General features: G+C 42.3%; 1 protein-coding gene across 1 annotated transcript in view; it reads left to right on the forward strand.

Moving 5' to 3' along the window:
• The window catches only part of LOC309352300 (proprotein convertase subtilisin/kexin type 5-like), a gene marked incomplete at its 5' end in the record, with an annotated part of 61,882 nt that extends 43,396 nt beyond the window's left edge, over nucleotides 1–18,486 (forward strand). Inside the window, 11 exons of the mRNA XM_081880663.1 lie at nucleotides 243–476; nucleotides 7,307–7,390; nucleotides 7,738–7,882; nucleotides 9,200–9,417; nucleotides 10,027–10,260; nucleotides 10,791–11,021; nucleotides 11,746–11,923; nucleotides 12,448–12,665; nucleotides 14,110–14,210; nucleotides 15,580–15,766; nucleotides 16,432–18,486. Of these exons, the coding sequence (XP_081736789.1) occupies nucleotides 243–476; nucleotides 7,307–7,390; nucleotides 7,738–7,882; nucleotides 9,200–9,417; nucleotides 10,027–10,260; nucleotides 10,791–11,021; nucleotides 11,746–11,923; nucleotides 12,448–12,665; nucleotides 14,110–14,210; nucleotides 15,580–15,766; nucleotides 16,432–16,844 (2,243 nt within the window). The 3' untranslated portion in view covers nucleotides 16,845–18,486. The remainder of the gene's footprint in view (nucleotides 1–242; nucleotides 477–7,306; nucleotides 7,391–7,737; nucleotides 7,883–9,199; nucleotides 9,418–10,026; nucleotides 10,261–10,790; nucleotides 11,022–11,745; nucleotides 11,924–12,447; nucleotides 12,666–14,109; nucleotides 14,211–15,579; nucleotides 15,767–16,431) is intronic.
• Between the last annotated feature and the right edge of the window lie 4,457 nt (nucleotides 18,487–22,943).

Here is a 22,943-nt window from a genome sequence, read left to right on the forward strand (position 1 = left end):
TCTAAGAAAAGTATTGAATTCAATTGAATTTAAGGTGTAATCTTAATAAAATAAAAATCTTAACAACAGCATTACATGAATAAGTAAATGAGAAATAATTAATATTATTGTACGATTGATTAGTACCTAATAATTAAATACATAATTAATAAACACTGACATATAGCACTTTTCTCTTACTTGCAGCTCTTAATCTGTTTCATAAATATGAATAATGATTATCAATCCTATTTTACTGCTAGAGAGACTGAAACTGCATACCTCCAATGGCTTGGGCTCTGCAGACCTGAAAGACCTCTTCCCTTATGTCCCTTCACGATCCTTACGGTCAGCCGAGAACGATCTCTTGTTGGTACCATCTGTGCACCAAATCCAGGCGGAAAGGGCACTTAAAGAGGTGTTCTCGGTGGCTGCTCCACAGTTGTGGAGGGCCTTTCCCCTGGAGGTTCGCCAAAACCCAATTGTCTGGAAACGATGTAAGACTTAAAAAAATCTGTTTTTAAATATTGCTATCTACCTTGGGCTTTAATGGAAAGGGTGGGCTGCCCAGTTCACTGAATAAGGTTCCCAAGGGCTGCTTTTCTCTAAAAATGCAATACTATAAACAGGAATTTAAGGAATTTAAGTTATCTACCTGAAGATGTAACCAGCTGAGGAGTATTGACACTAAAAGACTCTACAAGCACAGGTGGAATATGCCACCTGTGTTAATTTTGTCATTCTGTCTGGAGTAGTAATGATCAGCAAGGAATCAACAGCATCCCTTTAGGACTTGCAAGTGTCAAGTAAGTGTAGCTGACAGTAACAAAGCTGCCTTGTCCTAATACAGCTAGAAGGTATTTTTGTCTGAATCAGGACTCACATGCCCAAACAGCTTTTGCACATGTGCTTCCTTCCTCATTTAACAGCATACCAGCTTTGCTCACTGGAAAGGCGGTGGGGGGTTAATTAATATGCAGAGCATGCTTATTCTTACTTTATGACATATCTGGAGGAGATACATAATCACTACACAGTGAAACAGCTTGTGATACTGTGTACACAACTTACATTTAAAGCATATCCAAAGCACATGAGCTCCTGCAAAGAATCTTGGGTGGTTTGTTAAGGGTGCAAAGAACTAGAGCTTTGTGAGGAGCAAACTACAGTTCACAGTACTCTTTGGGGGAACCTATGTGCTTTAAATGTATGTAGCAAGAACTAATGTATGCTCAGCCCAGGAGAAGTGGAGAAAATACACATGCAAAAAATACAAAAATCATAGGGAAATAGCAGACACATCTACAACCTGCGTGCATTCTACATTTATGAGCAAGAGAGATGAGGGAGCAATGCCACTTCTGTGCTTTGCCAGTGTTCTTGGCTCAGCCTCCCTGCCGTGGGAGAGAAGGGGCAGAATGCAGTGGCTGTGCATATATTTCTAATGTTGAAACACTGTGTGTGATCCTGCAAAGCAAAAGGGTATTCACTTCCCTTGCTTTCCTGCTCAGTGTGCTCTTTTCTAGCACCCCAAGTTGTTGAAGTGGACTTAAGTGTTGGAAGTTTGTGTCTGGAGTATCAAGGCTGAGACGCCTTTTGAGTTCTAGACAGAGAAATGTTAGCAACAAATTTAAGTTTCTACACATGTTTTGAAGCCAAGCAAAGCGGTTCATCTGTGATCAAAGTGCCCCTTTCCCATAGCTTCCCTGTGTTCCCTGTGATATTGAATTCTAAGTGTGTGCAACATAAGGGACAGAGGCCCATGCTACATCTTATTATGGTCTCCTTGTGTGGTGTGTGTGTGTGTGTGTGTGTGTGTGTATTAATTATAAGTGATGTGATTGGTTGCAGAACTACACATATCATACACTATGTTGTGACAACATGGGGCTGTTGTTGACACAGGGATGGCTTAAAAATGGTTTTCCCCTTTCCAATGAAGTCAAGAAGAGTAAAATTTTAGGTTGGTATCAAAATATGCCCTTGACGGGAGGATGACAATGAATTGAGAGGGTATTGTTTGGGTTTTGGAAGAAGTATTCCACTCCTCCCTGCTACCCCATCCCACCCATATATCTGGCACCATGTGGCATATGTTCACTAGTGGAGTGACTCTGCAGGCATCTCAAGGGAGTTGTTCTGGCATATCTGTCATGCTGACAGTGTATCTGGTGTGGCATTACTGCAGTGAGTCTTCCACTAAATCTTAAAGCCCATCATCCAACATAACTCCGCTACAGTATTGCATCCTCCGTTCCAAACTAGGGTAAACTGTGAATAAACTGTGATAGAAAGTAATGATGAGTCTGAATTTGACTGGTGTTCAGACTTTTAAGTGTAAGCCAAGAAAAAAAATTGTCTGGGCCAGTATGCGTAGCACAAAGAACATCTGCATTTTATCTTGTGCGCCAGATGATGAAATTATTTTGGAAGCCATGAGACATAATAGTGAAGGGGTTGTTGTGCTGTATGTTAACCCACAACATCTCAACTAGAATAGAATAGAGGTTTAACAAACTGAAAGGGCTTTAGAGTGGCAGATGACTTACACACTACATCACCAGTCTTTCATGTTCTTCAGTCAGGTCACTGAAGCAAAAGGGAAACAAATCCAGAAGAATATGTGTTCTGCAAAAGGGCCTCCATATATTTTAAAATTTGAGAATTTTCTTTAAAAAATAATAATTCAAGGAATATTATACATAAAATGGTCATAATAATGTATAGCTGAATAGATAAAATTGTTACAGCTGCTACTGCTGCTGCAAATGTTATTTTTATTAATTTAAATCATTTGAATACTGTCTCTCCTCCCACCACACACTATTCTCAGGGTTCTCCTGCCCCCCCCCCAGCCCACTGGGCAAAGAGGGAGGAGACTGGAGAAAGCTCTGTTGTGCTGTGAGAGCCTTTGCACTGGCATCTGCTAGAGGGACTTATCAGCTGAATCCTGCACTTCACAAAAATGGTTTTATTTGATATCTGAAACATTAAAATGTGCATGTACATTGAGGCCCTAAATGACATGGACAAGAGGCCTTTTGGGGGACGAGTGTCATCAGGCCTTAGGGACATAGGACTCTGCCCTGCACTGAGACAGATAGCTAGTTTATCTAGCTCCGTATAAGCTACTCTACATAGACTGCTAGTAGCTCTATAGGGTTTCAGACAGGAGTCTTTTCTCAGTCCTACCTTGAGGTGCCAGGGAACAAACGTAACCCTTGAATGCTGGGGTTGCCTTATTTCAAAAAGTGAAAATCAAGACACAAAATTTGTTAGCAAAGTTGTTCAGCTTTTTTGAGGGACAAATCCTGGCTATTTCTGGGAAATCGTGGACATATAGCAGCCCTATGAATGTTAGGGAAGGCTTTCAATGTGGTGCAGGTCTGATTGTCAGTCATCTGATACCACACTGGGTATCTCTAGAAATGCACAACAAACTTTGGGCTGTTCCTGACTCCAAGATGCTAGATTCTGGACCTGACCACCAAGGTATTTTAGTTTTGGCTCTGCCAAAATAACCTGGACTGGGAATGTGAGTTTTCATCCAGCCTGACTTTTGCCACAAGTGTACATTCAAGTATTAGAAGCCAGCTAATCTTATGTTAGTGTAAATCACCATGCCACTGATTTTGTAATCTGTTTACAAAATGAAAACTGTGTCAAAAAGGAGTTGGCATCAAGAGAAAATGGTGGTAAATCTTTGAAACAAAATCCTTATAAAATCCCTATAAAATGTAGAATTGTAGGAGTCTAGCAACTCCCCACCCCCTGGAGTTTCATGCATTTATTTTAGACATTAATTTGTTAGATTAATGTTGTAGTTCAGTGGCTGTCAGTATGATAACTAGACTGAGAAATAATGTATATTGGGGTTATTATTTCATTCTCAGCAGGTCTATAAGACCCTCAGATTTATAAATACTTATATGTTCAGAGACTGGATAGGTCCTAGGATTTTATTATATGTATATATTGTTTCTGTTACACCTTATTCCATAATTAGAATTATCTCTTAGAAGTATGTTACCTATTCTGTGCATTTGTATTCATATCTGTATCAGTTTTTGAAAAGCCATAAACTGAATATGATCTAATAAATAAACAGTTCCCCCTCTGGCTGTAAAAGCAGCACATTCCGGTCGCATCCATGCTACTTGCTATTCTAACCCAATAGGTTACTTTTTTCAGTCATGTGTGCATTGCTGCAGTGTTGCAACTGCAAGGTGGTAAACCTTCTCTACTATTCTTCACCTGATCAACAGATTTGCTTCTGACTGAGTGTACATTTTTCAGAGACAGTCAGAGCAGAATACATTTCTTTGAGACCATTCCATTTATTTTCAATTTAAAAGCATGAGAACCACACTATCTGGTATGAATGAAAAGTTACTTTAGAACATCGGATGGTATCCAATGATTTTTTCCTGTTAGCACAAAGACTTCTGCCTGCACAAGTTCTCCACCCCACCCCCAAATCTGTTATGGGGGATCCCCCAGCCTTCCGGATGAGAACGGTGGGCACTGGAGGCGCACAGGGAAAAGAGAGGAAGAAGGTCCCATTTGCAGGCAGAAGGGTTGCATGCAATCCACTGAGATTATACATTGTGATATTATGCATTTTATGGCCTATGAGGCAGAAGAGGAAATGTTTCCAGGCACTGAAAATAATAGTAAATGTACTGAGTGAAGAGATTACAACACTCTACTCTGTACAAGTAATCACAGGAATTTCTCAGGTGTGGAATGAAGGACTTTGTACAGAGAGTACCTTGCTTGGTTTATCGGTCTGTTGAGCTATGCTTCATCTAAAGTTACTGTTTTACGCTGCAACCCTTGCATTCAGTAAGCCCCACTGAATGCAGTAGGATTTGTTTCTGAATAGACCTGATTGGGATTTCCTTGTTAGTTGAAGACAATATGTTGTCTTGGAAAAGTGGTTATTCATTAATAAGAATATCACTCTACCTGCCTTGAATAGACATAATATCAGAAGAACTCTTGCCCAGATAATATTGAGACATGTATACATCTGTGGCTTAATGGCTGAGCAGCAGTTCACTGACCTACAAGAAATCAAATATGCATCCAGTTGCCCACCAGTTGTTCATCACATGCCCTAGTGATTTCAAATTGTAGAATTCCTAATCCCCATGGACCTATAGATGTAATTATGTTGTTGGCTTTGCCACTTATTACTTTGACTACTGACAAAATAAGGGACGCGGGTGGCGCTGTGGGTAAAACCACAGAGCCTAGGACTTGCCAATCAGAAGGTCGGCAGTTCAAATCCCCACGACGGGGTGAGCTCCCGTTCCTCGGTCCCTGCTCCTGCCAACCTAGCAGTTCGAAAGCACGTCAAAGTGCAAGTAGATAAATAGGTACTGCTCCGGCGGGAAAGTAAATGGTGTTTCTGTGCATTGCTCTGGTTCACCAAAAGTGGCTAAGTCATGCTGGCCACATGACCTGGAAGCTGTACGCCGGCTCCCTCAGCCAATAAAGCGAAATGAGCACCGCAACCCAAGTCGGCCATGACTGGACCTAATGGTCAGGGGTCCCCTTTACCCTTTACCTTTACTGACAAAATGCATTCAGGGAGACCAGGTGGATACAGTAGAAGATATTGCTGTATTACTAGACTAAATGAAGTGAAAGCATATTTGGTTACATCAGAGTTCAAGACCTTTGCATCATATCAACATGTGCAGCTTTTTAAGTAGCACACCTGATTCTGTATCCCTGTGAAGAAGCACATTCATGGAAATCCTGGAAGTTTTCAGATCTTCCCTAGGACAGAGATGCATTTGCAGCCCCTTTTAAATGATATCTGAATGTAGTTTAAGAGATGGGTAATGTCAAAAGCAGCTGTGAATGTAAGTATTTATAAGCATTTCCATCTGACTGGAAGATAGAATTGTTGACTGGTCAGCATTTCATGTCTCATGTGCTTTGTAAGGCCACAATGCCTAGTACATAGTCCCCTCTGGTGGAGACTCAGAAATATTACAGCACTAATAATCTTGCAGCTGGAAAAAGCATTATAAAAACCTTGAATATTACCGTTTTAGTTTGAGAACAGAGGGTAAGATCAGCTGTGCTAGCTAATGATAAATAAGGATATCAGAGACATAGGAACAGAATGAGGAAGCTGCCTTAACCAGTAGATGTGGGGGTGGCAGTACTCCTTCTGTTTCTCCTGAGCTCCCTAGTTCAGTGGTTTTCAACTAGTGTGCTGTGGCACCCTGGGGTGCCTTGAATGATGGTCAGGGGTGCTGCGAGCAACACTGGTCCCTGTCCCTCTTTCCTTCCTCCTCTGACTGCCCTAGTCATTCCCCTCTGTTGTACAAAAGAGCTCTGCTTACCCCATGGCCTGTCCTGAGCCTTTAACCAGCTTACTGCCTCAGGTGTAATGAAGAATGTTATTGTACTGCCAGAGTTTTAAAGATCAAGCTGCCAGTCCAGCTGGTTTTTGCATGTAGAATGGGAAGGAGGTATCATATTGCCTTTCACTTCAGGTAACAAAAGTCACTGTCACAGACTAATCCTTTGTAGGGACACATGATTAGGCAATGTTTCATGTACAATAGACACCATGGTGGTACATCGTTACTTTCTGATGTTCTCATGCTGGCACTGTGATCAGACTTGGATCATCAAGTCCCTTCAGCAAAGTGAGGACAATTATCACCTGCACTGAACCTGTTTTGCAGGGCTGGCTCACCCATGAGGCAAGGTGAGGCGACCGCCTCAGGCAGCAGAATCCCCATGGGCAGCAGATCCAGCCTCCAAGGAATGCATTTGGCTGCTCCTGCTGCCACAGTGGCAGCAACTGTTTTATTGTGCTTTTTATATGTTGGAAGGAGCCCAGAGTGGCTAAGCAACCCAGGCAAATGGGTGGGATATAAATATTGTTGTTATTGGACATCCTTATTTTCATCAGAGAAATGTTGGAGGGCATGAAAACTGTTATAATAGGATTGCAATAGGTAGAAGACCACTGTGGCTTGTATATTTCTGCACATTTTAAAATCAGGATTTCAGTTGCAAAAAGTGAATTAAGTAATTAACAGAAATCTAGATGGATGCTGCCTTGTTGATTACTAGACATTGTTTCCACCCCTTATTTCATTCATATTCTGTGTTACTATGGGCAATATCTCCAGTCAAGGTGAAAGTCTCATCATCTCAGCAAGATTTGCATTTATTTCCCTTTATTATCTAAATGATACTAAATAATCATATCTGGAACCATGTATTCTGGGCACGCATGCCCACAAATATATAAAGTGACATTATTAACTCATTTCCTCCTTATCTCCTAATACAGCAACAACTACTCAGTTTGAGCCATGTGATCCTTCATGCCAAACCTGTGAGAAAACTGCCAGCACATGCACTTCATGTCCCCAAGGTAACAGCATTTATCTTCTTTGTTGCTACACATTGCCATTATCAAGAGGTTTTCGTATATTCTCATAGATTTCAGCTAATGCTAGAAAAAATGTTAATGTTTAAAGATAGGCTTTATGCATGAGTGGAGAACATACAGTTAAGAATTCATTAAAACATAACAGTATTTACTTACTTACTTACTTACTTACTTACTTATTGGTACTTACAAAAAAGCATCCTAATTATCATTCCACCTTTTTCTGCATTGTAATGGAAATTTTCCATTAATTCATGAATTAGTTGGAATTTCCAAAATGTCATGTAAATGTCTTTCAAAACATGCTTTGCCTGTTCCATTATTTTCAGAGAGATTTCTTTTTGGCAAGTCTTGTATCCGCACTTGCCCACGAGGAACTTTGGGAAATGTGAAGACAAGACGTTGCGAGTGTCACTCCGATGCAGACATGCCACGCTATTTGCACAAAGGCAAATGCTTGCAGGAGTGTCCCAAGTACGTCTCCATTTATATTAATCTGTGCAGACATGCAGCTTTCCTTCACATACTTCTATGTTGTTCTCACCTCTGTATTTTCTGTGACACAAAATGGATCTAATCCTTCTGGTTGTAGAAAGCTGCATAATGACCTGAATGCCAATTTGCAAATGAGGGTGCTGAGAAATGCACTGCGGTTTTACTCACAGTGACCCCTCCCCAGGAAGCAAGGCCCAGTCCATAGGTGCCAGCTCTGCAGGGCTGACACACGGCAGGGTCAAGCGTGGGATTCAGGTTCCATCGCAAGACACAGGTCTAGACAGATGCCCTTTCCACCTAGACCCCTCTAAGGAGGTACACCTGTGATCGTGTGGTTCCAAGGTGGGGGTGAGGCACCACTTCACCCCCCATGAAATGTTAGACTAAAGATTCCACCCAATGCCTTATCCACCAAAGTTGTGACTACTGCTATGGGGAAGGCAAAACCTGAAAATGGGACCAACCTGTTTTCACCGAATATGGCAACTATTATAGAACCACAGCAAACCCAGTAATCACATAACCTTAGAGGGAGGAAATGCTAATATGCAACAAGCCCCAAAGTGTAATTATGAAGGTGGGGTGGGAGGATGTGCTCTTGGCCGACGGTGGTCCCAAGGATGGGGGGGACATACTGCCTTTTTATAGCCAGGGGGTGAGTCAGAGTGAAGCCTGCTCCCAAGCCCCACCCCCTTGGACTGGCTTGGTTGGTCAGAATTCAAACGGGGTCTGGCGGAAACTCCTGCCCTTCCCATTGGCTGGCATGGGGATTTTCTAACTGCCAGCTGCCCAGCCCCACAACTGCCGTCCACCCCAGGACTGGGTAAGCAACCTCAGTCTTTCCATCAACAGTGTTGTGGGGTTTTTTAATGTAATGGATACACTCCCAATGGAATACACTGTATTAAAAACAGTTTATTATTATTATTACAATTGTTTCAACATACATATAGATAAATAATAAAATATCTCATACTAACCCAGAAGCTAATGTTTAGACAACACATGCATAATTACAGCCAAATGACATTTTATGCCAAACTACTATTTGTACAGCAGGTTAAACAGTTAAACAGTTAAACAGTTCACTGAAGAGTTTTATAATGTGAGTGGAGTCCTCTATTTCCTTTTTTTAGATCTTTAGCCTCAAGATCTAAGGCCACATGGTGTACAAAGCCATGTCTACTGTGAACGCTTTCTTAAAGCCCTCAGCTCACCCCAGCCTTTTCTAATTCTCTGAGAATTTACAGCATGTTCTGTTGCTTGATCTTTTTTTATTCTTTGCTTCTACTTTAGGGGCTTTTTCACTAAAGACGGGGCCTGCAGAGAGTGCGACAGCCCTTGTAAAATGTGTGAAGGAAATGCCTCCAAATGTCTGTCCTGTGAAAGTCCTTTTCTCCTAGAACAAACAGAATGTAAACTTGCCTGCTCAGAGAACCACTTTGCTGATGATGGCATTTGTAGAGATTGCCCTGAGATGTGTCAGGAATGCATTATCAAGAGCTCATGTAAAGGTACTACAGAGTATCAGCAGTATGGCACTGACCCAGGTCGTTAAATGAATGCCTATTTAGAAATGCAGGGGGGCGTGCTTAATGCTCTTCCATTTTGGTGTTTTGAGACAAAACCAAAAGCATGGGAAGAATGTGCTGGGAGAAATAGATTGTCGCTTACTGAGGTCTGACATATTTCTGCCCTGTGGACTTTGCAGTACATTCTGATCTAGAATCTCCCTGGACAGCTATTCCTAGCTAGCATATCTGTGTGGGGTCCACCCAAGAGCCAAGCGGCTTGTGTAAATTTGGTGCCTCACATCAGTACTGCAAAGACTTTTACAAAAACATGCAGATATGACTAGAGTTTTGGATCATGCCACTCTAATATAGTCTGAAAGAAAATCGCTGTATTCTGATTAGGGAGGGGTGAACCTGTCGACTTAAGCGTCAGATAGCAAGAAGAGAAGAGCGCTTGTTGAGACATAGCTGTGGCAATGGATTTTAGTTTCGTTGCAGCCAGCCAAACGTAGAACATAGGAAGGGGAGAGTTCATAGCACATTCAAGAGCACACTGTGCTATTTTGTATTCTTTTGCATATCCTGATATATTCTCCTCTTTCTCAAAAGTGTGCATTCCACCATTTCACCTGCACAACGGGAATTGTTTACGTTATTGCCCACCTGACTTCTTTGATGACTCCAACCGCTGTTTCCCCTGCCATAAAGACTGCAAACAATGTGATGGACCAGATCCCAATGACTGCACTGATTGTTCAAAGGAATTGTATCTATACAATGGTGAATGTTTTTCAAATTGTCCAGATGGCACTTATTATGAAGGAGAGACTGACATCTGTAAAGGTATGTTTTTCAATTCAGAGGCAGAGGTCAGAAGTCATTTTGATCGATGTGGCACTGGTATGGATGCAGCAAATGAACTAATTAAAGGCTTATTTGTTGTCGTCGTCCCCCCCCCCCACACACACACATGCACACACACACTTCTTATAGGCAAGTTTACCCCAGAGGTGGGGATTGCTTGACTTATGAGCCAATCATGGACCCCCAGTGGTGTCCAATTTGGTCCCTAAAGCAATTTCCCCCCAAACCACAACCATCTATCAATCAGTTGGTGTTAATTCTGTGTTGGCTGTGGGTGCCTGTTCTTAGTACAGTGCCCACCCAATGCAGTGGGAATAAATGTAACGTGATCCCTGGTACAGCATGCATCCTGTGAAAAAGACAGATATGGATGCAGAAACAGTTGCAATAGAGACATAGGCAAAGCTAGAGATTGACAGTTAACTGTATAAATAGACTAAAAGGAGCCAAGTAGCCATCTGGGACTTGTAAGAGCCTTGAACAAATAGTTGTGATTCTTCACATTTCAGACTGTGACAGAACATGTCAGACCTGTTCTTCTTCCACTGACTGCCTTACCTGTGCAGAAGGTCTGTTGATGACTACTTCAGGCCTGTGTGAGATGCCCCAAGGCTGTTCCAGCAGTGAGATCTATGATGGATACACCAAAGCATGCAGCCCTTGTCACAGGAAGTGTTTGGAATGTACAGGCCCTGCCGAAGATCAGTGTTTCAGCTGTCCCCAAGATATGCTTCTTCTCAGTAAGCATTGCCCTTTTCCCACGGTTGTATCCTTCTTTGTCATCTTCTGTTTCTTTGTCTTCTGTATTTAAGTTCTTCTGTGAATGACTCAAATCACGTAAACACAAAAGTAAGCAACTTGCACAGAGCTGTCTAATCAGTTCAAGGACATTGGGAAACATGCAAAGTGGGCAGGTGCTCTGGATCAGATCATGAGAGTCTCAAACCTTCTGCTAATGGTAATCTTCCAGTAGATTTTATCTAGGGAACTGACTTTTCCAAACCAGTTACTCCTTGCACCTTAACACCAGCTTGCCACTGACATTCATGTGATAGTGCCTGGCAACTCCGCCATAGGATTTCCATAACCTTTTCCTGAGTTACAAGCGAAAATGAGAAAGAATTGGTTTTTGTAAGACTCTTTCAGTTTCAAGCACAGTTGAGTTACAGATAGGTAGCCGTGTTGGTCTGCCATAGTCAAAACAAAACAAATTCCTTCCAGTAGCACCTTAAAGACCAACTAAGTCAGTTCTTGGTATGAGCTTTCGTGTGCATGCACACTTCTTCAGGTATCTGAAGAAGTGTGCATGCACACGAAAGCTCATACCAAGAACTGACTTAGTTGGTCTTTAAGGTGCTACTGGAAGGAATTTGTTTTGTTTAAGCACAGTTGAGTTGATGTTTCTTATTGCAGTGCAAAAGGGGAATGCTGCCTGTCTGTAATTTGGTGCTGTTCTCTCTGCAGATGGAACCTGTGTTGAAGTCTGTCCAGATGGATATTATATGGACAGGGACGAAGGCCAATGCCACACTTGCCACAGGACTTGTGAGACTTGCAATGGGAAGCACAGCAGACAGTGCCTGTCTTGCGCACCAGGCTGGTACAAGCAAGAAAAGGGATGTGTATCCATTTGTACAACTGGGTAAGACATTAGGTCTCAAGTTAAAAAGCTCTATTGGATAGGAGCTATGCTAAACTGTAACATAATTCCCTTAGAATTGAGGAGTGTAGCCTGAGGATGTCCTGGCATACTGAATCTAAATGATCGTTAATGTTCCTATCAACTAACACCCAAGAGGAAAGGGGAAGACATTTTTACCAATATTTACTAATATTGCAACTCCCCGAAAAGAAGGTTTAGTTTATAAGTTGGAACTCTTTCAGAACTGCTGGCTGTAGCATAACAGTGAATGCCAAGATAGTGAGACTAAATTTATGAGCCATCCTTGCCAAAATGATCAAGGTGCATAGCAATAATACTAAACACACACTCCCTTTTTCTTTTGCGAGATTTCCCTTTCACTCATTTTCATGTTAGAACTTCATGGCTATTACAAAGCACAAACACCCAGCATCTGTTAAGAATTCAGATTTTCAAAATGCAAAGAGAATCAAGAGACATTACCCTTCTTTAGAATCCTTGTGTGCTTTGTTTGTCTGTTTCAGGTACTATGCAGACAATTCTACTGGCTCTTGTGAGAGGTGTCACAAAAGTTGCAAGAAGTGTATGGGACCAGAATCTACAGACTGTCTGTCCTGTGATAAAGATTTATTCCTGCTGCACTCCAAAAATGAATGTCACATTTCCTGTCCTGAAAATTACTATGCTGATCGTGATGCAGGCAGCTGTGAGCGCTGCCATCCAACCTGCCGTACTTGCAGTGGTAAGATGCCACACTTTATGCTTCTGCATTCACAAAGTCTTTTTCTTCTTTGCTGCCTTCACTGCCACTAGGTAGGCTCAATGATGAGCCCTCACCAGTGTTCTATTATATTTGACTGGAATTTTCTTCCACTTGCATTTGATATGTCTCCCAGCTTGTTTCCTCGCCCTAAGCTCTGAAGTATACTAAACAGGCTCCACAAAGCAGGAGGGGGAGCTCAGGAATGATAGTGTCATCAGAGGTCAGATGGGGCTTCACCAGAAAATCCCCCAGAGCCATCTGAAAACCCATTGGATCCATCAGCTACCAAGGCTGGACCATCCTAGTAGGTCCCTAGTAGGTCCCTGCCTCTGCAGAGGGGGAAAGGTGCTGAAAGCCTAAATCTCAACAGAAAGTGATCTGACCACCACAAGGGACTGATGTCAAGTTCCTTCGCTTTCAGATCACCCTCTTCCTGCCTAATTAAGAAAATAAGGTTCAGAGTGTGGCCTGTCACATGAGCTGATGACATGTTGGGGCAGCCCGATGGTCATTGCGGCAACCATTAAGTCCTCAGCCCCCCCAGGACCAGTTGCCTTGGCAATGTCATCATGGAAGTTGAAGCACCCCAAAACTATCCGTCTGGGGGTCCTCAGCACTGCCTCTGAGACCAGCTCTGTCAGCTCAGGCAGGGAGACTGCTGAACAGTGAGATGAGTGGTAAAGCAGCAGAATCGCTAATGTATCCTGATTGCCCAAAGCCAGGAACACACACACTAGATTCCCCTGCAAGTGGACAGAGAGCCTGGGGGGGGGGATTTCTACGGAGCACAGCAACTCCCCCTCCCTGGCCCTCAGGTCTGCCCTGATAATAGTACCCAGATAGGTACAGCTGGGTGAGACCAACTCCACCCTGCTCACCCACCCAGGTTTCAGTGATACAGGTCAGACTGGCCTCTTCACCCACAATCAGACCATGGATGAGGGAAGTCTTTCTCAGAGCTAACCTGGCATTCAGCAGCTGCAGACCCGAGGGCTGGCTGATAAGACAATCACAATTCCCCAAGTGTAATTATGGTGGGGAAGGGGGGAGTGTCTGATATTGTAATAGTAGAATTATTTAACTGAAGCCTAGACAAGATACCTCTAGAATGGTTTTTGTTTCAAAATCAGCTTAAGCTTTTAGGGATCAAACACTGCAACCTGCTTATTTTACTCTATTTACTTCGTTAATTAAATGAAAAGCCACTGATCTTCAACTGGTGAGTCAGGACACACTACTGTGTTGCTGCCTGATTTAAGGTGCAGCACCAAGAGCAGCACCAACTTACAAAATAATAAGATGAAATGAGCTCCCAATTATCTGTGTGGCCTAAAGGACTGCAAAGACTGAAGACTACTGAACTGCAAGTTGGGTGATTTTCTATTACTTACCCTTTTAAAGTGATTTTATTTGTTGTTTTAAGGGAAAGGACCACTCTTCTGCACATCCTGTGTATGGAGCTACCTTTTCGCTGCTGGAATCTGCAACTCAGAATGCTTGCTAGGAGAATACAAAGCCTCAGAGGTACTTCATGCACCAACCGACAAAGAAAAACAGACACACACACACACACACACACCTTCATTGGCATTGTTACATTAAACTAGTGATTCTGAAACATTTCACCAAGCGATCCATACATTAACTTCCCGTTCTCTCCTTGTTACAAATTATTACCAGCACCCATTGCGCTGTCCTATTTTTTCCTACTCGCTTATTCTCATATATGAAGCAACTAATGGAGGGGCAAGATTAGATTTAAGAACAGAGTACAATCCTGTAATACAGATAAAAGACTTGCTGCATCAATGGTCCTTCTAGAAAATATCTGAGTATAACTTAGTTGGCTATCTACAACCCATTGTGAGAAGACTATGATTAAGGTAGACAGAAGCACGACAAAGAGATCTTTGTGTCGCTAACAAGCAGAACTTGCTGGCCAAATCTTTGCTTTAGCATGCTGAAAAAAAATATCAGTTGGTAGAGCATGAGACTCTTAATCTCAGGGTTAAGGAATCGAGCCCCATGTTGGGCAAAAAGATTCCTGCATTGCAGGGTTCCTTCCAGCTCTGTGATTCTGTGATAACAAATAAGAACAGTTATCTCTAGCCTGATCCCATGGTCCAGCTTCCCAAGGTTATCAGTGGCCTTGATCCAGCTACAAGCAACACATGCATGTAAATAAGCTTCTGCACAGGTACATACATACATAATTTTATTTGTATGCTGCCTTGTCACAGTTCAAACCATGCTCAAAGCAGCTTACAACATGAAAAACACACATAACTACAATGTAACAAAAGTAGTAATAAACAATAAACAAAAATTAAAAAGACACAGCCAAACTGAACAATTTCCACATAAATCGCAAGTTCTAAAATAAAGATACAAAAAACAGCCCCCACCCCAAAAAAGAACCCTAAACAACACCGCAGCCCAAGTGTCTGTTCAGCAGCTTCACCTTTGTAGCTGGAGTCAGTCAGGGCTCTGCTTTTCCAAGCCAAATGGAAAAAGGCAGGAGCAGGTCTTGCGGGACTCGCAGTCAAGATGGCATTGCACGGAATAAAGAACTGGATAAAGAACTGGACAAATAGGTACAGTGTGCATGATTCCCTAGCCCATGCAACAGGCAGAACTACAAACATGCAGATTTTTTAAAGGTGAAATATTTCTGATTGGCTATTCAATAGCTGCATTTAGTCCTCCCTGCTCCTTCCTCCTAGCTAAACAGCTTTATCAGCAGGATTCTGGCTTTTTAAAAAGGGCTATAGGAAAGCCACCTGGCCTGTTGCATGTACACTTTTTGTTTGGGACCAGACAGTTTCATATTGTATGGTAGGTTTCACCTTATAGAGTCAAAGTCCAAGTTTCTTCCTGTGTTTCTGACTTTAAGGAGCACCCAGCAAGATGTGAAAAATGTCATGACACTTGCATGCAGTGTAAGGGGCCTGGTCCCTTCAACTGTACAGAATGCCATCTTAACATGGAGATCTACCTGGATGAAAATCGTTGTGTGCCATGCTGTAAGAGTTCTGAACTTGTGCAAACTCAGGAGTGCTGTGACTGCAGTAAAACGCAAGGTAATAATGAGCAGAAAGGGTTGATGGGAAATGTTTAATGGTCTTGTGCACAGTAGCTTCTCCTTCTTCTCTTCCTTCCCGCTCCCCCTCCTGTATGCAAGTCCTGTGAAGAATTGCAGTGTGAAATTAAATCAGCAGACTGCAGTGGTAAAATCCAGATTTGCCACCTTAGAGGTGCACCTGTTACATGCATTGGTCGTAACACAATACTCCTGTGCCCTGCTGGTTCTCTTTGTTAATGGACAAAGCTTTGTGTCACAGAGGATTGGCAGCAGACACTACAAATACACCTCAAAATTTCTTCAGGTGTTTTGGGAATTCACCTGGAGATTCTCTAGTGTCGTTTGTTCCTAACTGTGCAATCCTAACTATGCCTACACAAAATTAAGTCCTATTGTGTTAGGGCTTACTCCCAAGCAAGCAGGGTTACGATTGTAACCAAAACTAGTAATGGCAGTGGTGGCCTTGTGTGAGTGTGAAGAGAGAAATTCATGTTTATCTCTTTGTCTGCATGAACAAATCAGTTGTTAGTGATGAATTCAAAACTGGATGGAAAAGGTTCTTCATCCTTATCCTAAAATTTGTTTCCAGTTTTAAAAACGCGTGTGCATGCATGTGTGCTTGTGTGTATATATGTGCGTATATATGAAGGCTTTGTTTTTCAGATGAATGTATATTACGCATCGCTAACTTGCCAGAGGGACTGAAAGGCAAAGCTGCAGCTTTGGTTGTTGCCGTACTCATTTTGTTGCTCCTTGCCATTGGAGCTCCTGTTTTCATATGGAGAAGATCACGGGCCAAGCCCAAGCCAGTAAAGCAAGGTGGATATGAAAAGCTGGGAGATAATGCAAAGGCACTTGCCTCTCTCAAAAGCAACCACTACCAGGGCACCAGTTATTATGAAGATCAAGTGATTGAATACAAGGACCGGGATGAAGACGATGACGACGATGACGACGATGATATTGTTTATATGGGCCAAGATGGCACAGTCTATCGCAAATTTAAATATGGACTTCTAGAAGATGATGAAGTAGATGAACTGGAGTATGATGATGAAAGTTACTCCTTTAGATAACCTTTAGTTAGATTATGTGTCACTTTGTCTTTCCTGCACACTGAGAATCTCACCTGAATGGTACAGACAGCCATTTACAATAGATGTATTTGCAACCATTGTATGTGAGTGTGGGTGGATGTGGAATACTTACTGCTTTGAAGGAGGAGATGGCATTCAGCTTATCAAGTAATTATGTGTATACTATCCTAAATTAGCACCTTGGTAAATGGCTGTCTATATCCACACAGAATTTTTTCAAATATAGTTTGAATATAATATAATTGCTTCCTCCTGTTCTCTTATTATTATATTATATTGTCCCTAGGGCTCATGATACATTTCTAGTACACAAAACACCTGAGCTGAATGTCCAACTTATAGTCCTCTTTAATTAAGAAGACCACCACTCTAAGCATGGAACAAAATGATATGGTATCTTCTTTATCTGACATATCTTTATTCACCTGTTAGTCTACTTATTTTGTGTGACACAATGATAAAAAGAGTTGGAATGGGTTACAATGGTTCAGAGCTCCATATGCAACTGGCAGACTGGCAACCCCATTCACACACAATGGGATTTCACATAAAGAACCCTGGCAGCAGAACCCCTGGTCAAAGGCTTCCATGTGCTCAACAAGGCTTCCTTTCCTCCTCTGCCTATGTGCCTCATTGCCCCCTGAAATTCCCTGTCGTGCTCGGGAGAATACCCAGAAAAGTGGGGAAGGAGGAATCATTCCATCTGGCAAGCTGATATGCTTCTGCAAATGGGACATTCAACATAACACACCATTGAATTCCATCCAATAAATATGCATGCTTCAATGCAATATAAGGTTCAGCTTCCCCACCCATAGCCTGTGTTCTTTGTTTTCACTGTTTTGTTGGGAATATTGGGGTTTAGATTATATAATGCGTCGCTTGATATGACTTGATATGGCACCAACAGACATGACAGGAACACCCATTCCTCTCCTTCCTGCTGCTTCCTGGGCCCTCCAGGAGGCCCCCCAACCCTCCGGGGCAGTCTGGAGGAGAGGAGGGGAGCCTTACATGTGGGTGTCACTCTATGGCTCTATCTTTTGGGTTATTCCACATGAGGCAAAAGTCATCCCATTCATCCAGCTATGATACAAATGTAAAAGAAACAGGTCAGGCAAAAGTTCCAATTCATACATGCATGTTCCTAATTTGATGGCTGGTGTCACTAATCTGCAGCACACACAGAGCTTTCAGGTCACTTCCTTCTATTTCACTTTTAATTGAGATGAAGTAGAATACATTCATCTGAGAGTCATCAAGCAATTACACACAAGTATGTTAATCATGCCATTAGCCCCAAATATCTTGCCAATCTGTTAAATTATGTACTGTTATCAAGAGAGATGTATTTATATTTAAATAGTTAACCATACTGGAATGAGCTTTCATGATATTACTTGCTGCGGTGGATTATAGTTTGCACTGAAATTCATTTTGTGATGGATTTATCTCTCACTAGTCTCCATTTTCAGGGTATATTGCCACCAAATTTATTAGGTCTCTCGGCTTTTTAATGTTTCCTAGTATGCATTAAAGTGCATTTCTCATGGAAGTAGCTGCAAATACCATTCTGTGTAAATGTTCATTTTTATTTATTAAATTTGTATAATGTCATTCATCTGTAGATCTCTGGGTGGTTCACAACATAAAAATACAAGATAAAAACACAAAATAGATAATAAATACAAAAACAAAATAAAAACACAAACCACAAACACATTTAAAAGGGCATCGGCACACCCTCCAATATTTCTCTGATGAAAATAGGGACGTCCCATTCCATAAAGGTAATCTTACCATTTATACCCCACACATCTTACTGGGTTGCCCCAGCCACTCTGGGCAGCTTCCAACATATACAACAGGATTGCCTTAAAACGGCTCAGGGTCAGATAACTCCATACCCTCTAACATTTCTCCAATGAAAATAGAGACATCGTAAGGAAAAGTAGGATCAAATGAGAAATTGGATGGCTTCTTTAAATCAGGGACACCCCTGGAAATTAGGGACTCTTAGAGAGTCTGCATCAGGTGTCAATCAGCCAAAGGCCTGGCTGAAGAGGAACATTTTTGCCTGGCACCTGAAGGTATAATAGTTTGGATTTGATATCTTGCTTTATCACTCCCCTAAGGAGTCTCAAAGCGGCTAACATTCTCCTTTCCCTTCCTCCCCCACAACAAACACTCTGTGAGGTGAGTGGGGCTGAGAGACTTCAGAGAAGTGGGACTGGCCCAAGGTCACCCAGCAGCTGCATGTGGAGGAGCGGGGAATCGAACCCAGTTCACCAGATTATGAGTCTACCGCTCTTAACCACTACACCACACGCCAAATCTCCCTGGGGAGAGTATTCCACAAATGGGGAGCCACTGCAGAAAAGGCCTGTTCTTGTGTTGCTCCCCTCTGGGTCTCTTGTGGAGGAGGCACACAAAGAAGTACCTCTGTTGATGATTGCAGGGTCCAGGTAGGTTCATATGGGAAGAGGCAGCTCTGTGGTACTGTGGTCCCGAGCCATTTAAGACTTTATAAGTCAAAACCAGCACTTGGAATTGGGCCCGGGAAGTAATTGGTAGCCAGTGCAGTTGGGACAGGATTGGCATTATATGCTCAGCCCATCTTGCCCCTGTGATCAGCCTGGCTGCCAAATTCTGCACAAGTTGAAGTTTCCAAAGCATCTTCAAAGGCAGCCCTACATATAATGTGTTGCAGTAACCTAACCTGGAGGTCTCTGCCCATGTCCACCACAAATGGAACAAAGCCAATGTTACAATAAATCTAAATTTTTTTGCATAACACTTGATATTGGAAATTATGTATTTGACTGTTTCCCAGGCTACAGACTGGCACATTTCATCTGGGGAAAAACCCTATAAATTGGACAAAAAGTACTGTCTTTTGGTTCCTTAAAAGATTGTGCAGAACTGGTTGTTTTTTAATGGCACTTAAATGCAAGGGAAGGGACGCGGGTGGCGCTGTGGGTAAAACCTCAGCGCCTAGGACTTGTCGATTGCATGGTCGGCGGTTCGAATCCCCGTGAGCTCCCGTCGTTCGGTCCCAGCTCCTGCCCACCTAGCAGTTCGAAAGCACCCTTAAGTGCAAGTAGATAAATAGGTACCGCTTTATAGCGGGAAGGTAAACGGCGTTTCCGTGTGCTGCGCTGGTGCTGGCTCGCCAGAGCAGCTTCATCACGCTGGCCATGTGACCCGGAAGTGTCTGCGGACAGCGCTGGCTCCCGGCCTCTTAAGTGAGACGGGCGCACAACCCTAGAGTCTGTCAAGACTGGCCTGTACAGGCAGGGGTACCTTTACCTTTTTAAATGCAAGGGAATTAATCGTTCCACTTCTCTTATTAATTGTATGGCTCATGATGATAGGAAGAGGAGTGCCTAACATTGCACCAAAACATAAATTAAATGAATGGAATGCAAAAATGAAACAGTATCATTAAGGAATGCAAGATTTGTTCACTTGTAATTCAAGCACTAAACCTGTCATGCCTATGACAGCAGATTAAAAAAATATTTATATAGAAGTATGCTGATTAGATTGCATTGTAAGCATTACACAGTTCAACTAAAAACATTTGTGTATTATACTAAAACTGGAGGGAAGAAAAAGAACCCATATTTACAATTTATTTTGCACTGAAAGAATGCAGAAGGATGCAACCTTGCAGGGCAGAGAGATTACTTGAGTCCCTCACTCTGTATCAGAATTGTCTTTTTATTTCTTAATCAAAACAATGCTTATTATGAGACATTTTGATATGAATACAACATGCCTAGGGTACAGAATACATATATGACTATGGGGCTGGATCCAGACTTTGTATTCAGAAAAAATCCTCAATTGCCTTGCTGACAATTTCATTTTCCAGAAGGTGGAAGAAACAAGAGGATCATCTATCTTAGACCTGGTCCTCATGAACACAGAGCAACTGACTGTCAAAGTGGAAGTGTTGGGAACCTTGGGAGGAAGTTATCATGTCCTTCTGCATTTCATGATACAGAGGAAAGGGAAAGCCGAGTGTAGTCAGGCAGGCACTCTGGAAGGCCAATTTCTAAAAGCTTAACGAGCTACTGGGGGAGATCCCATGGCCAGAAATACTCCGGGAGAAGGGAGTCCAAGATGGATGGGAGTTTCTTAAAGGTGAAATATTGAAGACCCAAATACCAACAAGAAAAGAGGGGGGCATCTAAGGAAGCTGGTGTAGTTGCATATGGAGCTTACAGATGAGCTAAGATTTAAGAAGGGTGCGTGTAAGAAATGGAAGAAAGGGGAAATCACAAAGGAGTATACACAAGTAGCCAACAGTTGTAGGGTGAAAGTCAGGCAGGCTAAAGTTCAGAATGAGCTCAGGCTTACAAGACAGGTTAAAAATAGTTTTAAAAGGTTTATTCAGCTATCTTCAAAGCAAGAGGAAGAGCAAACAAGTGGTAGGTCCATTGTGTGGAGACAATGGCTATTTGGTGACAAAGAGAAGGTTGAACTACTCAACACCTACTTTGCCTCTGGTCTTCACCCAAAAGGAAAGTGATGCCCAACCTGGTGATAACAGGATAAATGATGTAAAGAGGAACCTGAAGCCCAAGATAGGAAGAGAGGAGGTAAGCGAACACCTGCCTACTTTAAACAGGAGGAGATATGATAGCCATCTTCCAATATCTCAAGGGCTGTCACATGGAAGAGGGAACATGCTTGTTTTCTCCTGCTCTGGAGGGTTGGACTTGAACCAATGGCTTCAAGTGACAAGAAAGGAGATTCCGATTAAACATTCAGAAAATCTTTCTGACAGTCCGAGCTGTTTGACAGTGGAATGGACTCCCTTGGAAGGTGGTGGATTTTCCTTCATTAGAGGATTTTTAGCAGAGGTCGGGTGGCCATCTGTCCTGGATTCCTGTACTGTTGAGATTCCTGTACTGCAGCAGATTGGGCTAGGTTACTTTTGGGGTTCCTTTCTGCGACACCCTCCTTATAAATAGCTTTAAGTAATCATTACTATTTCTAAGCAGACAATAAAAATAAATGGCTTGTTCAAACAAATACTTTACTGCAGAATATAACTGATAATTTTAAAAAATAATGATTTTAAACTATGCGGCCCTTACTAGCCCTACTCTTTCCTATGAATGGCTGTTGGGGAAAGTTTCCTTTTTGGCTTGCTGTAAAAGATGCTGAGTGGCAGATACAGGAAGATGACCAGTACTAGGGAAGAGTAAAATTAACCTGTGCAATTATCAAATCACTTGAGTTTTCTTAAACTGTAAATGAGTTATAGGCTATGAATTGCACCAGGTACCCTATATGCAGGCACACCTTAATGTTGCAAGAAAAATGAGGCTGTGGCCTCAGCATTTTACTCATGTTTGGAGACACGGTCAGAGTACAGCCGTGCCATCTTGGCTGGCTCTGTTTTGCGTGTGTGACAGGAGTAGCAGCAGCACTGCCAGCAGCAATGGAGAGCTTGTTCTCCAGGTGTGCAGTGTGTGGAAAGTCATGAAGTGTAAGTAGTGGTGGTGGGGGGGAGAGAATAGGTGTGGGGTGGGCTTGTGGGCACGCCTGTGTCTCCACCCCTTCTTTTTATCCCCTCCACCTTTGTGTGTGCATGCATCTGAGTCTGTGATCTTCTGCCTTGCGCTCACTCTGACATTATTGGGCTTCATAGTCAGAACTGTGTTTCAATTCCCAAAGTGCCTACCCTAATGAAATGTGCTGCGTATGCCTATGAAATGAGTCTTTTTAAAAAAATGAATGCCTCAAATATTAAATGTCAGTTTTCAATAGCAGATACTGCAGTTCCAGCATATTTCATAAGTAAGAAAATATTAGTAAAAACAGACATATACTTCCTTTGACAGATGGAATTGTTTAAAAAGGTGGCATAAGGACCAAACATACAAACGACTTATGTAATACTAGCAAAAAGAAAACCTTTGGAGAACAAGAGACTTATGCCAATTCTTCCTAGCATAGTTTTTGGGTAGTGAGAAAACCGTCGTTTTATTAACAAAGTTCTTGAGTATCCAACTGAAGTCTCTGCAAACATGTGTATGACTAGTTAGCAACATTTTTATAGGT

Source organism: Podarcis erhardii, assembly GCF_964252035.2.
Source record: "Podarcis erhardii genome assembly, chromosome: 11".
Taxonomy (NCBI): Eukaryota; Metazoa; Chordata; class Lepidosauria; order Squamata; family Lacertidae; genus Podarcis; species Podarcis erhardii.